Here is a 16,422-nt window from a genome sequence, read left to right as displayed (position 1 = left end):
TTACTGTTTTACAGTTATATTTATTTTAGGCGTAAATATAAAATAATTTATACACATAATTATGATGATAAAAAAATGATGTAAAAATTAAATCATAATAATTTAAAATCCTTTAACTGGCAATACAATTCACAGAAGTCAAGAAGTCTGTGAAGCATAGAGTATAGTACGTATATATAGGCAGTGAAGTTTCTTCGGCTCTCGCTCGCTGGCGCAAGTGTAATCTGCAACTTGGGACTTGTGTCACGTACCGGTATGTTCATCAAATAATTTAATTAAACAAATAATACTTATATTATATTACTAAATATGTTTAAAACGTGGCCTACAGTATTACTTTGTATTGCTTATTTATTTACAGAAGTTTCTTACATAAATTTATCATTTCATAACAAGTGCTTGAACCTGATGACTTCAACTAAAATGTTTCCATTACATTGGATTCCGGAAGCGGAAAGATTTTCAATTTATTAGAATTGTTAAAACAATTGAATTGAATTGAAGAAACAATAAAATAAATACAAGTGGGATGAATAATGTGCCGATTGTCGGTACAAAAGCGTTGCAATGGTCGGTTTTGATATCTAGTACTTTGTGATAAGGTTGATAATATTGATACGATCAGTTTCAAGCACCAGTTCAGACCCGTTGTTCCGGTCCATTAAACTTGTTAAACATGCATTTGCGTTTATTGCAGAAAATGAAGAAAATCGTAATTTTTGGTTCCACTGGAATGACTGGCCTGTGCGCCACGGAGGCTGCCGTAAAAAAAGGTTCGTATAAAACGTACAAAAGTAACGAAATTATGCAAAAAGCGACCTGTGTAATCATACATAGTTACTTTAATCAAACATTTAATAGTATTAAATGTATTAATCATGTCGGAAAAGAGGGAGCTCCAGAATAAACAGGGGCCAGATCGTCAGGGGTCCTCTGCAATAACATGCTGTTAGCTATATTGAATAGCTATGTAAACATGTCTCAAATATTATTTCTCTTATGCCATTTAAATGATTTGCAGTAATACTTGACTTGACTTGACATTGTAGATATTATTTGAGTAATTTAAAGACAATTGTTCACATTGTCATTTTAAAGTTACAACTTTGAACTTGTACATTATTTATTTTAACTATACATGTTTTAGCCATAATTTTGTGCTGTAATTTTAGCATTGGCACTTAAGCATATTATTACAGCAATTTTTTTTTTCAAGTAATTATATTATTTTTTATGTTGATTTTCTCATGAGATTCATAAGAATTCCCCATATTCATCCATTTTGATAAAAAATATTATCTTGATTATGATAAGTGTAATTTGTGTAACAATTAAAGTATGTTTTAGATCAATATCGAATTTACATCATTATTGACATTACACCATAGATTATTTTTTACAATAGATCTTCTAATCAAATTAATCTTAAAATAATTGGCTATGAGAGCAAAACTATGAAGATTTATTTTCCTGTCTTATGTGCTATTTATTTAGGTTCTACATATAATGTTTTTCCCCTGAATCCAATTAGAATTAGGATGGGATTTCTTAATAGGGTAATTAACTAAAAAAATGAAATTAGTCAACCAGAGAGATTTACTTATAAATATTAGCTATGTATTCATTTTATATAATATGGGGCTAATAGCGTCACATGTCGGTAAAAAGTGAATCAGACGAGATTTCAACTTACTACATCATCTTCATTTTTCAAAACTATAGGTACATAAATCACGATAAACATAAATTTCGTAGGCCTATCAGTACGAGCGTTTGTCCGCGATGAAGCTAAAATGCCGGAGCACTTGAGGGATAAAGTGGAGCTGTTCCCTGGCAACGTCCTGGAGCCTGACTCCGTCGCAGACGCCCTAGAGGGCGTGGACGGCGTCGTCATCGCTCTCGGCACCAGGAACCTCCTAGATGAGAAGTCTGCATCAGACATGTCTGAGGGCACCAAGAACATCATTGACTCAATGAGAGCTAAGAATGTGAAGATCGTGTCCGCGTGTCTGTCTGCTTTCCTGTTCTACGAGCCCGAAAAGGTGCCCCCGAGGTTCGTGGTCCTCAATGAAGACCATAAGAGAATGTACGAGGCTCTGAAGGAAAGTCCCCTGGATTATATCGCAGTTTTCCCGCCTCATATCGCTGGTACGTACAACGTATTATTCAAAGCCATTAGTTTCCCACTGTCCTAGTTTGGAAAAAGAGGGTCTACCACCACATCTTGAACTAACATTATTATGGTTATAGAAGCCTGACAGCGCAATCACGGCGAATATCGGCATCACTCTTCTTCATCCGCAGTGATATTACTTATAGCTTTGGTGGTTGGCACCTGTTTGCAAAACGAGTCCCGCCTTTTTCTCCTATGTCTAATTTTACGTAACTTCGCCGTTTTGGTCACTTCGGATGATTATATACTACGTATAATATGTTGCTATATGTCGGGAACATGACCGGGCATTTTTATTTAGGTGTGGCCGTCGTGCGATATTTATGTCAACACAAATGTTTGACTGTCGTCTTGACTATCAGTGAAATGATAACGTAGTTAAATGTAACGGGTTATTTGTTTTGTACGTATTTACGTATAAATGTGATCAAAATATCAATAAACTAGCTGTTGCCCGCGACTTCGTCCCCGTGGGTAGAAGTATAAGTTATGATTTATTTATACCTGCCCGGTTTTTTTTCACACTTTCCATTATAATATATCTTAGCTCCTATAAGTGCCCAGCGTGATGGTTTATAGCCTAAAGCCTTCCTCGATGAATGGTCTATTCAACACAAAAATAATTTTTCAATTTGGACCAGTAGTTCCTGAGATTAGCGCGTTCAAACAAACACAGAAACAAACTCTTCAGCTTTATATATTAGTATAGATTAATAAAATAATCTAAACACCCATGTTTTTAAATGACACTCAAACAACACATTCAAATTTATCAAAATCGGCCCAGAAGTTTTTATAGTTGTAAATTGCATTTTCATCGGGTTTGAAGCTATCCCGAAAATTTCACCCTGCTAGGTTTTCGGTAAGTGCCTCAAAATTTAGATGCAAAAATCGACAAACGAATGATAAAAAAACGAACAAGAAAAGTGAGTGTATAAAGCCGTGGCAGTAAAACTATTTTTGGTCCAAATTATTTGTAAAAACAATTTTAAACACGACAATTTTTCAAAGTCTTTTGCATGCCATATATATATGTATAGTAAATACTACTTATTTAGTTTACTTTGTAATAAACAAAGTGTTTTGTAATTGATGTAATTATTTAATACGTTACGCGATAAGAGGCTATTATACTCCCTATCGTCTGTTTACGCTAAGTTTTATTGAGAACTCAGCTCTACTCGATATACATAATTAAAAGTTAAATTGAGTATCTACTTCTAGTATCTCTCTATGTGACATTCCAGTTGCTGAATAAATACCATAATTAAAAAAAAAGTATTATTATTGTTGTACGTGTGACAATATGTTTAACTACTGCTCAACTATCTCACGAATAACGTGGCTTCCTATGGGTAAAAGTTTTCAAAATCGTTTGAATAGATTCTGAAGCTATAAAGGAATAAACCTTATCTCTGTATAATATTAGTTGACTTGTGAAGCATAGTATTGAGATCTTTACTAAATGATATAACGGTTTACTCACGCGGATTTATCAGGGTAGTCCGACTAGTTTCCGACACAACGGAGCCCTTAATCATGATCAGATGCGGCGGGTCGCAAGTACACCGTTACCTCATTTAATAATGAATCATTCTCACGATAGTTACTATCAAATATTGAGATCTTATTTCAAGATAAGCTCAAAGCTATGGGGTATAGAGTTTGGGCCGAAAATACTGTAACATAAGTCTTTAAAACTAAGTTTCGAGTCATTCAAATTTAATATATCTATGTTTCAGACGAGCCAAGCCGTGACATCGTGGTGACTGTGAACCCCACGACATCACCAGGACGCTCCATCTCCAAGTGGGACCTCGGCAGCTTCCTCGTAGACTCGCTAAGCGAATCCAAGTACTACAAATCCGTCATCGGCATCGCCAACAAGTAGAGGCTAGAGGGATAATTAAATATAAGTCTGTATCGGTCTAAGTGTTAGGAAATGTTTATTATATGTTAAAACTAACGGTGCCTAATTTATTTACCTACGCGTGACGTCACCAGAAGGGCAAGTGATGTCAAAGAAAAAAGTTATAATCGTTTTGGTATGAGTTTAATGACCGCTAAATATAGCTCTAATTGACGTCATCCAGACGTATTTTTCGTAATTATTTTAGAACGATGGATGATTGGCAAATAATATTTGCTAGCTAGCTGTTGACTTCTGGGGAATTCACGTGTTACTAATATTTGAAAAGGTTTAGCCAGCTCCTGCACATCTCGCATTTATATTATTGAACCGCCTCGCACAATTTATTGCATACTTTTTAATAAATGTTGTTTTCGCAGCTGTTATGTTTTATGTAAAGGTGCCAGTCATTTCGTAACGTTCACAGTTGAGACACATAATTAAGCGGTAACCTTATTTTCTTCTAAGCTAATAAATGAATATTCTAAGTTCTATTTCAATTGTTATAAGTTTTAAATGCATTTATTTTTAGAAATTTAAATTCTCAATTTGCATAGACCTATGCCCGCGAGGTGTTACGGAATTTATTTTAAACTGTACTCGATTTTAGGGTAAATAAGATTTTTTTCTGGACAACTAATACCTCAATATACAGCTCAGTGTAATATGTTAAACACTATATTTTGTTGGTAATAAATTTTTAATCGTTTTTGCTATTTTTTTTACACCAATGTCAATAATATTGCTTAACAAAAAACAGGGATACCATTTTCTTTGGCTACAGTACAATCTAACGCGGGGTGGTCGTCGGCTCTAGTATTGTAAGTCGTGTTAACAGGGTTCTGGACCACCATCTTGTAACTGGAGGACTTGGACATGACTGAGACTCCGCTGCCCTTCCTAGACTCCAGGCTGTCGAGGCTGCTAGGGTAGTATTCCGAGCCGTCGGCCAGCGTGGCGGCGCTCCAAGGGAAGGTGGCCTTGACGGGCTGCGGCCTGTTGGTGGAGATCAAGCCTGTGCTGGTGAACGTCTCCAGCGTCCAGGAACTCAGAGTTTCCACTTCAGATTTACTCTTCTTAGGCGCGACGAATAGCTGGTTGCTATTGTGGCACGGAGTGGACGCAAAGCTGTAGATGGTGATGGTGGTCCGGCTGATGGAGGGCAGGGTGCGCGTCGGCACGCCCGTCGTGCTGGTCGAGCGCGGGTCCACGCTGATCGTGCTCAGTGAGTCCAGCGTGTCTGTCCATGACATGAAGGACGTGGACTCGGACAGCTGTGAGAAGTCAGTCAGCGAGTCAGTGAGCGAGTACCAGCTCTCCGTGCTCCACGGCGTGCTGATCATGCTGAGCGTGTTGAAGGTGGTGGTACTGGACGAGGCGGCGCGGTTCGCGTCCTCCGACACCGAGATCGAGGCCGTCGAGCGCGCCGACTTCAGCGCGATCGCCGACGTCTCAGTTATTGTGTCCAGTCGGTAAATGTCGGGCATCTCAGGAATTGGGTAGGCTTTGTTATAGCATGGTCCTGTCATCGTGTATAGTACTGGCCAACGTCTGTCATGCTGTGTGAATCTTAGACATGATAGCGATAGGGTAGCAGTCGTTGGCTACGTCGATGAGCCATCTATATTCTTGAATAGAACTCACAAATGTTTGTATGTATTGTATGGGGTCCATTTTTATTTGGATGAGACTTGCTCACCCTACTTACAATACGAGATTGTCATTATTTTTCACGCGTTTACGTAAATTTTGTGCAGTGCATTAAGTTTTTTATTTTATATTACAATAGTTTCAATTTGACACATTATTTTTTTCTTTATGTTTATCATCTGGGCCGAGGTGACGTCCTATTAGAAACTTCACCTATGCAGGTTTTATTAATAATAGGTAATTTATGTAACAAAACACTTTCAATCGATTACGATTGTTTGAACATTACGCCGTATTTGATACCATTTTAATAAAGCGTTTTATAGTGGTCGATGCTCGACCCCTCGAGATCTTGAAACCTAAATCAAGTTTAGGACTATAAGACTGCACCGTGACGCGGGGTTCGACCTTGTTTGACAATCGTCTCTTCTCTCAATCGTATACTAACGAATGCTTGTTCTGAGTCTGGGTGCCTTTGTGCAAGTAACCTGAATGTTTGTGATAAACCACGCGACACAAGGATTATTATTCGGTAATTGTTAAAATGCGGTAGGACTTCGAATATTTTTTAGTGTGGTACTTCCGCCCACGACAATTATCTAAATTCTAGTGCCGCATGCATCATCGAGGGGGGCGCTATGCGCAAGTCTCAAGGCACGCCAGTAATAAATAAAATACGAACACTCATGTAACAACTTTGTAATATTAATGTACACCGTCATTCAAAACTAGTTAGATTTACATTTATTTACATATTTACATACATTTGTTTCTACAGGTAAGAACACTAGTTACATTGACTTTATAAAGTGTTGACAATTAGTCATACTGTTGATTTGTAACTACCTCAGGTCAAAGGGACAAATAGAACAGTCGTTTCTAATTTTCAGTATGATGATCTTAATTTGACAATCGATTTTTTTTTTCAGCAGTTATTGTGTTTTTAAAGTTTAAATAGGCAGAAAATACGTTTTTAACCTGTGGCTCACAGAATTAACCTAAAATGACTTAGCAACAGGCTTTTTATTTGGTTCTACTACAATCTGTACACGATTCAAATAAAATCCCACCTCCCTTTGATTTTGCGGGCCTGTTCTATAGTCGGATTTATGATAGACTCCACAATATCTACAGCTATTCTCTAGTCGTGGAACATCGAAACAAGACGAATTTATAACTAGACAGATCAGACTACCAAGATACTGTTACATCGCATTAAAAAAAAACAAAACTAACTTTTGTTTTCGACATAATATATTATGTTGTGATTTCGACTCCAATATATTTGCGGCACGGTGGACCGATGATTTGAAGAAGGTGGCTGGCAGCAGATGGATGCGGGCTGTCCAGGACCGGGATGGCTGGCGCTCTTTGGGGGAGGCCTACGTTCAGCAGTGGACGGCAATAGGCTGAGATGATGATGATGATGATGATGAGATATTTGAGATATTTCAGCGTTGGAGCTTGGCGTAAGGTAACTGGTTGATGTATAGTATCTGTCTTAGTTAGACTACCGTTACGCCAACGACCTTTCCTTCTCCTTCATATATTTGTCATCTAGCAGTTCTATGTCTAGGAGTATTTTCCCCAGCTCGCCGGTTCGGAACGCTTTGATCATGGTCCGGGCGATCTCGACCAGATCGGGCACATCCCGCATGCGGCCGTCGAAGTCGCGGGTTCGCCGCACGCGGTTGTATTTTATCGCGCCAGAGATGAGTACCTGTGTTATGAAATAGAAATCTATTTAAGCATTGTCCAGAAGGACAAGGAGAAGGAGGTATTAGACTTCTGTCTAATTCGCTGTAGTCTATACCTCTGAAAATGCTTAGCTATCTTCACCAGAAGACTATCACAAACAATCTAACCTTATTGATATCATCACAGGGTTCAGGCAAACCCATATAGTCCACATATTTAAACATGGCATGCTTGTTCAGCCAGTACAGCAGGTAGTCAGCGATGATCTCCTCGCCCACCAGGTGATCTTGTAAGGAAGCACAGAGAGCCAGCTTCAGACCCATCTCAACGTCTGTTACAGATGGCTCTAATATACCTGAAAATCAACAAGTTTTAAAAAATACAGTATATATCTTATATATTGTATATTAATATTATATATTAATATATAGTATCATCCCTATAGCATTAAAGAGGCAAATATTTTATGTATTTATATTCTGTACTAGCTGTTGCCCGCGACTTCATCCCCATGGGTAGAAGATATAAGTTATGATTTATACCTGCCCTGTTTTTTTTCACATTTTCCAATGTATCTTCGCTCCTATTAGTCCCAGCGTGATGGTTTATAGCCTAAGGCCTTCCTCAATGAATGGTCTATTCAACGCAAAAATATTTTTTCAATTTGGACTAGTAGTTCCTGAGATTAGCGCGTTCAAACGAACAAACAAACAAACTCTTCAGCTTTGTATATTAGAATAGATATAGATTTCTTTAAAAGATAGTATATATATTACATAGTAGTAGCTCTTCTCATCATTCTCTCACCTGGTGTATCCAGCATGAATATAAGGGGATCATTATTGATCCTGATCTTCATCATGACGCTCCGGGTGACGCCGGCCACTGCGCCCACCGGCAGCGCGTGCCGGATACTCATGTTCTTCGAGCGCAGCATATTTATCATTGACGACTTGCCCACATTTGGAACACCCATGATCATCACATTGTAATCCAACTCCTCACTCCTATTGTACCTGTTAGAAGCCTTGATCAGGTCCACCATGAGAGGCTTGAGCGTCTTCAGACCGCGGCAGTGCTGGTCCTTACTATTAGTAAACACCAAGTTCTGAATGTTCTGCTCTGCCTTCAACTGGTCCCGGATTCGAGGTATTAGCGATGGTATCGTCAAGTCCTTCTTATTTAGAACTAATATGTGAGGCTTGTTGCCTATCAGAGTGTTGGCAAATATCGGGTTACGTCCTGTGAACGGTATGCGTGCGTCGTGAACTTCTATGACACAATCAACACTTTTTAATTTGCGTTGCATTTGCTTTATGCCTTTGTTCATGTGCCCCGGGAACCATCGCAGCAGATCCTTTGTGACAAATGGGCATTTTTTGCGGAAATTGTATGAGGCTGGATTGAACTTTGTAGCCATTTCGGTATTGTTTGTTTTGAAATATAGGTTATGTTTATTAAAATAATCTCAAATATTGTTTTCACTGGGCACTTAAAACTATTTTTTACACATTATATATCATGTTATTATTACATAAAAATTATACTTTCAAGAAGAATGCTAATAGTTATTTATTTGTTGACATTCTGCCAAAGCTGTTAGAAGTATTGTCAATGTCAAACTGATGTCAGTGTTGATGCTACTGAATGCGTTCATACACACGAGATTTGAAAATGGCTGGTACTTGAAATTAAGAATTTAATCTTCATGTAAACCGTATGATTAACAAGCAATCAACGTTTTGCAGATTCTTTTCGTCGTTAAAAGCTTAACTATTCGTCGTCTTTCCTTTCACACCGAAGCATTCGTAGGTAAATTTGCGAAGAAGCCCATTTAGGGACACATAAATAAGAGAACTCTAAACGCAATATCATATGATGGGACAGTTGACAATATGGGGACTTATAACTCCTTTTATCCCAAACTCACGCTTGACTCACCCCAGGTTCATCTCATCGATTACACCCTAAAGGCGAAGCAAACTCACAACACACAGACTGAGACTTCCACAGAATACTCAGACATGCTCATCAATAAGATTTTGTGAAAGATACAAAAGAGCAAAGAAATAAATATAATCATTGACATGTGAAACCTACGTGTGAAACCAATTAAGTAACACTGGTTTTATAAAAATAAAACTATTTCCGTCATTTTCCAACGTTACTTACTGACATAGATCCCTTCTAACATAAATATTATTGTTATTTTAATTAATTGCATGAAAAAAAGGCTTAAAAATGTCGCAAACATTTTTATTGGAGCCGGATATAATAGCGGCGACCGAAAATGTTATGCCAGATCTTAACAACGATTTGGTTTTAGCAAAAAACTTTCTGAAGCAGCAGAGTGCAGCTACTGGGGACTCACTGTAAGCTGATATTGATAATGATCCAACAGATTTCGGCCTCGACGACTAGTTTTGAAAGACACCAGCCAGCAGCGCAGAACTTATTATAGGGCGTTAGCGCCTACAGTGGTGCTCTCTTTCTCTCGGTTCCCTTACTTTTGTAGCCTGATAAGACGATCGGATACGACCGGAGAGGGGATTGACCCATATTTATATGTGCCTTCTGAGACACAGACGCTAAACCGCACACTATATTATTAAAATTCGGTGTGTGTCTTGGAGTCGAACAAAAACTGCGCTCTCATAAAAAAGCCATAAAACTATTCAGTGACGATTTTTTACCCAGCCGAATTTAATAAGACAATTAATCTAGGAGATGATAAAATCTGAGATACTGCGCAATCTGACATTTCAGTCAATATGGGAATTTAACAAATTCTGAACATGCAAATGTGAATGACATGTATTATGATAGGCCTCAGACATTTGCTTGGGCGCCCATATGATTTATTAGATATACAATAGATAGGGGAAATTGGGCTCAGGGCGGACCGTCCCTTCCACTTTCTCTCTTTTTATGCAGCTTACCCGACCGTAACCTATTTGCCTTACAGTTACGACCATCTTGTGGATATAGTACAAAAGATTCTGTCGCAAAAGCCCCCTGATGTAGTGGACAACTTCGAGCAGTATTCGTGGGCTGTCAAGCAGGAGAAGTTCCGCCCTAACTTCGATCTATTGAACGACATATACCTGGCGCCGCCGCAGCTAGCTGTCGTGAGGAGAGTCGATGAAATGTTCAGGGTAATGCGAACACCCACGAACCCTAACGTTGTCGGACGATTTTATATTTTATTTAATAATTAAGTATTTACGTTTTTTAGTTGGTGCAAAGCAAAGCAACTAAATTGGACAATATAGGCGAAGAGGAACAGGAACTCGATTTGGAAGAAGATAACGAAAAGCCGAGGATACAAGATCTCGTGGACCACAACTATTACTTCAAGGAGGTTGTGATCACATTATATATTATATTTATATGTATAAACTAGCTGTTGCCCGCGACTTCGTTCCCGTGGGTAGAAGAAGATGTAAGTTATGATTTATATACCCGTCCTGTTTTTTTTCACATTTTCCATTGTATCTTCGCTCCTATTAGTCGCAGCGTGATGGTTTATAGCCTAAAGCCTTCCTCGATTAATTGTCTACTCAACACAAAAAGAATTTTTCAATTTGGACCAGTAGTTCCTGAGATTAGCGCGTTCAAACAAACAAACAAACAAACTCTTCAGGTTTATATATTAGTATAGATTTTTAACAATTGGTACAAAAACGTACAACCAGTCGTTATTAGGGAAAGCGTGTTCTCTTGTTCGAAAGGAACCACCGTTTAAAACACGTCTTGGATACAGTACGAAATTAGGCAGGCTTAAAATTCCTATAAGAATAAGGAGAACACAATGGATCATATAATTTCGCTTATAATTGTGGACAATACTACTAAACCATACTAAATGTCACTTAACAATTAGATTTGTCCTTTTTTTGCTCAGGGAGGGTATGGTCTACCGGACAGAGAATGCTATGCGGTTTACATCTCTATGATCATGCTTGGCATCAAGGAACCGGTATCTACAGTAAGGTATGGATTACCACTGAAGCTTTTTACCTAAAATAAATATTATTGTGAAAACAAAATGTGTACAAATATTGCTTTCAAATGAATAATCATTTGTATAAAAGAACACGATTACGTACCACAGAAAAAACAATAGAAGAAAAGTGTATATAGATACCTATATTTCATTGTGACTTGTGAGGTAAATTTTCATGCCCGTAATTTTGCACTGCATGATATTAGTGACCACTTTATTGACTCGGCTCTCGGCTACAGGTTTTTTGGTAAAATCTTCGGGACTAAAGCCAATTACTACGTAGCAGAAACGGATCTAACAATTGAAGAACTTGACAGGAGGATTAGGGTATGTTACTTGTCCTATAAGCCTGGTATTGTGAATAGAACAATAAAATTGTAATTCATATATTTTTATATTAGACATGTAAGAGAAATTAAAGAATTCGACAAAAAAATTTAAGTGGAGTACTTACAATTTTGTCAGACAAGTTTTCCAAAAATATTGAATTCGTATAATTTATTTTATCACATAAAGTAAGAGAGATTCAAAGCACTTTTAAAATGATGAAATGTATGATATAGTGGGGGCTAGTAACATCTCGTGTGATATCACATGCTAGTAAAAAGTTTACTTACTGGTAAGTGACGTCACACGATATTTCATTTCACTGTGTACCATTCATTTGTTTACGAGGTAAAAGAAAAACTACGTAACTGATACATTTTCTAAATCGGTCTGATACATCAAACAGATCTTTTTTCCCTATTTTTCTATAGGTACTGATATTAACTTATTTAAAATAGGAGTTTGAAATGAAAGATATGCCAGGAGAAGGCGAGGGTATGGAGGAAACCGGACAAGTTCGTCCAGACGAGCACGGTGAAATGTGTAAGTTTAAATCGACGCTAATTTCTTAAATATTATTTCATTTCATGTAGAGATTGCTCCTTAAACGGGTACTTCTGCGCCATCAAAAAGCAGTTCCTAAGTGTGTATTGTTACAGAGTTGCACGCAGCGTTGCGCAACTTTTTAAACCGTTCATCGGCGGCGGCATAGTGCTTACAGCTGATGAACAGAAAATAGTTCAATTTTCGTTTTTTATTGGCAGAAATATCATTAAGATGCGAAAACCTACTTCTGGACGTAGGCCTCGTCCCATTCTTGTTATCCTCGGCCTACCAGAGTTCCGTACAATTATTTCGGAATTATTTGGAAACCCTGGCTAATGAGCTAGGTGAGTCCTATTTTCCAGGACAGTGGCCAGTGTATTAAGCATTGACTAATCTCGGAAATGTTGAACTATACGCAGTGGGTGAAGGGGAGGCTCACGTGCCTGTTTCCAAGGAGCCGGTGCCGCCGAAGCTGCCGCCGGAGCCGGTGTCCACGTGGACGGCGCCGATACCGATACCCGTCGAAAGACCTGGATCTGGAATCAACAAGAAGGTCCTCTAATAAACTTTATAATCCTCAAATACTTTACTGGATTCAAATATTTCATTACCAAATTCAACGTTACCCGTTACCGTCACCTTTTACTGATGTCGGTTATTTATTCTTAATTTAAGGTTTTCGAGGGTTAATTTTTAACGACTACATCCGGCTTAGCAATAATACCTTCAACGAATCTTAATACTCAAATATCATCAGCATTTTGTGCAGGTCTCATAATATTTATTTTGAATCTGTTTTCGTAAGACACGATGTTGTTATACCTAATTATTAAATCTCTATTTAACAAAGATGTAAAACATACCCTGTTTTATTCAGGTGTACTGGGTATGCAACAGGCCGGGTGAGCAGTGGGTCTGCCTGCCGGACATCACCCCGGATCATATCCGCGTCGCTCGGCTCTCCGTGCGTTGCATGACCGGGGAACTTGATACTGAGGTGATGTTAAAAAAAAACGGATATTTGCAACGTTTTACATGACCAGGAAAATAAATACCTAAGTATTTACTTACCTAAATGTTGGCATTATGATTTTATAATCAGACGTCGGCCTAGGGGTTCGATGAATGGATTCGATCACAACGCAGGCAAAAGAATAATTTGACTTTTTCTAAGTTATTTGTACTTACTTCCTTAACTTGTGAGATACCACTGTCAAACTGTAAAGGAAAACATTAGGAGACCTATCCAAACATTCAAATCTGAAATCGCCAAACAACTGTGAGCTAGTGTTGTGGTAAATACTCATGAAAACATTCCCTCTATATTCGAAGGAACGAAACTGGCCTGCCTTACCTCAGAGTATAAGCTATCACCTTACCAAATTATATCAAAATCGGTAAAGTACTTTGGCCGTGAAAGTAAAAGAATTATTTATAAGTAGTATGTTTCAAATACAGGTGATAACCTTCCCTCCGTTCGACGGTTCGGAGCGTCACTACCTGCGCGCGCAGATTGCTCGCATCGCAGCCGCCACCTCCATCTCGCCGCAGGGGTTCTTCACCTTCGGCTCTGGAGAAGAGGAGGAGGACCTCGACCTGGAGGAAGGCGGAGGTATGTACTTTTACCTCCTACTAGGGATAATTTACCAGGTTATAGAATTCATGATTGATTAAGACGACTGTGAAGAACTTGGAACCCATGTAATGGAGTAATATCAAGAAGACCAGAATTTCTGAATGCAAAATTAATAGATTTTCGATCCTTTTTCGATTAAAACTTTTAATAATTAAATGCTTAAAGTAATTTATAATATTTTAATGAAATAACCACTAGATTTGCGAGTGCCGCTAAGACCCAAAATTGTAAGATCTTCTGTTACGGGCGTTTCACTTTATTTCAGGTGATATGGAGTTCAATCCCAATCCGTACTACCAGGGCCACACCCTCAAGGATCTCCTGGACTCGAACCTGACGTACTGGGTGCACCACGGCCGGCACATACTGAAGCAAGGACGCACGCTGTGGTGGAACCCCAACGCGGGAATGGTTAGTCAAAATGTCAACCTAATGTTATTTGGAACAGAATCTAGCTCATAATGTCTCAAAGATACTTTTTAATCTCGATGTCATTGACTGACCAATTAAAATAATTATTGTTGTACTAAGTCAAATACCTAGTATGTTTTAGAAGCGACTTTTCTTATGGCAGCATTGTAGCATTATTTAGTTAGTGTGACACAAGACACAGATAAGAAAGCTACATTATATTGCACACGCAATCACTATACTTACATGGGTTAGCGCCGGGTGCAAACCTTAGTAGAATTTACTATATCGTCGTAGGACGAGGCTTTGGAAGAAGAGGAAGACGAAGGCCCTCCTCCCGTGGAGCCGGAGGTAGGCCCGAGTTTGTTTTCGCCGCTGTCTGAGGACGCTAGGATCGAGGGTCTGCCGGCGTGGAGCACCCGCGTCAGCTCGACGCTGTGCCCGGACCGCGCGCTCGTCGTCATCCGGAGCAACACCTGGCCCGGTGCCGTCGCCTACGCCACGACCGGCAAGTAAGTGGCAGGAAACCTTACGTACACCACCTCCCAAATTGACCCGTCTCTCTAAATGATGCAGTTGTAGAGACGAGAACCGCCGTAACACAGAGTGGCGTCCAGCTTCGTGGTAAAAACAGTTTTTGAAAACTTCATTCTTTGATTGAAATATTATGTAGGCTAGTAACACTAGACATATAAAAAAATGACGACAGACCTTTTAACTGTTATTTATTACCTACCCTGCTTATGTCGTTTTAATATTTTATTATTTGATTTTTGAATCGACGGTCATTACTTACTGAATTTCGAGCCGTGGAATATGACTATTGAATAAAAAAACACCAAGTTACTTCCATAACGTTCAAGGGCTTGAAACTCAAGAAGTGAGACTTATTTACCATGAAACTGAACTTTTCAGGAAGTCCGAGTGCATGTACGTGGGCTGGGGTCTGAAGTTCCAGCCGCCGAACTTCTCGCCGCTGCAGCTGCCGTGGCCGAAGGACGAGTATCCCATCGGGCCCGAGGTCATGGAGATGGCTGATCCCACTTTCGCTGATGAGGAGGTAGGGAAACTAACATTTTGCGAAACTGGAAATGTTTTTTGATAAGGTTTCCACGCTGGTTCAGTATAACATGAGTATACTTCGTGTAATATTAAGTTTAGGATAGCAGTCTGGCGTTCAACATGCAAAATAACACTTTTCCATGTGTTCCTCAGTTAATGCCTGTTACTTTTATAAAGACACATAATTTTGGCCCCATTATATAAGCAAGGAAGGAGAGACACATGAGATTAATATTTGTTTATTTAGAAGTTTATGTATCTAAATCCTTTAATGTAAGAAGGACAAGTTGCTGCTCAAGAGTTTCTTGCACAGAGTATAGGCTTCCTATACTCTTTTGCGGTTAAGCGGTTCGAATACTACTTTGTGGACTAACTTGAATCAATGGCTTTTGATTTAAATCGTATGGTATAAGGAAACAGTTATATAAGAGTTTTTTTTCCAGGCGTATCGCATCGCGCACCTGCCGCCGGTGCCGCCGCCCGACTTGCTTGGGGAAGGAGAAGGCTACGGCGAGGAGATGGAAGAAGAAGACGAATAACAGAACATGCTATAATCGACCTTATCACCTTAAAATAATAGTGATAATGTCGGAAGTTTATTAAGTACCGATTTGTGGCCGATTGTTCGAGAAGTCACTGTTTCTTAGGAGTCTTAGAGCGCGACATGGTGGTATCCGATAGATTATCAACTTGTCTACCGCACCGCTGGCGCCACTGCGGCACTTTCTCGTACCACTAATTTGAAGGTTTTAAAGTCCTAAGTTCCCAAGCTTAAAGTTGTCTTCTGCAAAGTTTAAAATGCCTCTAAGCCTTTGTATCGATAGTATTTAAACGGAAAACCTGACGAACAAGCTCTTAATAAATATGGGGTTTTCTTTGCTCTATCTTTGTCGATAAAGGTTGCTGGCTTGTGAGGCTTAACCGTTGTTATTATTTTTACTTTATTATATTCATCATTTCATAGTGTTAATACATTATAATTTGAGTTAAATAATTATGTTATT

The 16,422-nt window shown here is 38.9% G+C and overlaps 4 protein-coding genes across 4 annotated transcripts; 2 read left to right on the top strand and 2 right to left on the bottom strand.

Moving 5' to 3' along the window:
• The first annotated feature begins 154 nt into the window (after positions 1 to 154).
• LOC113504959 (flavin reductase (NADPH)) lies at positions 155 to 4,791 on the top strand. The gene is made up of 4 exons (XM_026887478.1): positions 155 to 253; positions 698 to 773; positions 1,756 to 2,148; positions 3,916 to 4,791. Exons 2-4 carry the CDS (start codon positions 701 to 703, stop codon positions 4,062 to 4,064), a joined length of 615 nt encoding a protein of 204 aa, XP_026743279.1. The 5' UTR covers positions 155 to 253; positions 698 to 700; the 3' UTR covers positions 4,065 to 4,791.
• Positions 4,764 to 6,331, bottom strand: LOC113504957 (uncharacterized protein DDB_G0271670-like). The gene has a single exon (XM_026887477.1). It carries the CDS (start codon positions 5,609 to 5,611, stop codon positions 4,829 to 4,831), a length of 783 nt encoding a protein of 260 aa, XP_026743278.1. The 5' UTR covers positions 5,612 to 6,331; the 3' UTR covers positions 4,764 to 4,828.
• Positions 6,332 to 6,415: 84 nt separating this feature from the next.
• Positions 6,416 to 8,930, bottom strand: LOC113504956 (mitochondrial GTPase 1). The gene is made up of 3 exons (XM_026887476.1): positions 8,238 to 8,930; positions 7,598 to 7,785; positions 6,416 to 7,452 (listed from the first exon to the last, which is right to left on the bottom strand). The coding sequence occupies exons 1-3, from the start codon at positions 8,848 to 8,850 to the stop codon at positions 7,249 to 7,251; spliced, it is 1,005 nt and encodes a 334-aa protein (XP_026743277.1). The 5' UTR covers positions 8,851 to 8,930; the 3' UTR covers positions 6,416 to 7,248.
• A 659-nt stretch (positions 8,931 to 9,589) lies between these two features.
• On the top strand, positions 9,590 to 16,390 carry LOC113504954 (radial spoke head protein 6 homolog A). Its single transcript, XM_026887474.1, has 13 exons — positions 9,590 to 9,802; positions 10,396 to 10,585; positions 10,666 to 10,791; positions 11,335 to 11,423; positions 11,676 to 11,763; positions 12,222 to 12,306; positions 12,729 to 12,862; positions 13,187 to 13,306; positions 13,768 to 13,921; positions 14,211 to 14,356; positions 14,654 to 14,868; positions 15,272 to 15,416; positions 15,862 to 16,390. Exons 1-13 carry the CDS (start codon positions 9,672 to 9,674, stop codon positions 15,955 to 15,957), a joined length of 1,719 nt encoding a protein of 572 aa, XP_026743275.1. The 5' UTR covers positions 9,590 to 9,671; the 3' UTR covers positions 15,958 to 16,390.
• The last annotated feature ends 32 nt before the right edge of the window (positions 16,391 to 16,422 follow it).

This window comes from Trichoplusia ni, chromosome 23 (genome assembly GCF_003590095.1).
Source record: "Trichoplusia ni isolate ovarian cell line Hi5 chromosome 23, tn1, whole genome shotgun sequence".
Classification (NCBI taxonomy): domain Eukaryota; kingdom Metazoa; phylum Arthropoda; class Insecta; order Lepidoptera; family Noctuidae; genus Trichoplusia; species Trichoplusia ni.
Note: the sequence above shows the minus strand (reverse complement) of the source record. Positions and strands in the feature narration are given on the sequence as shown.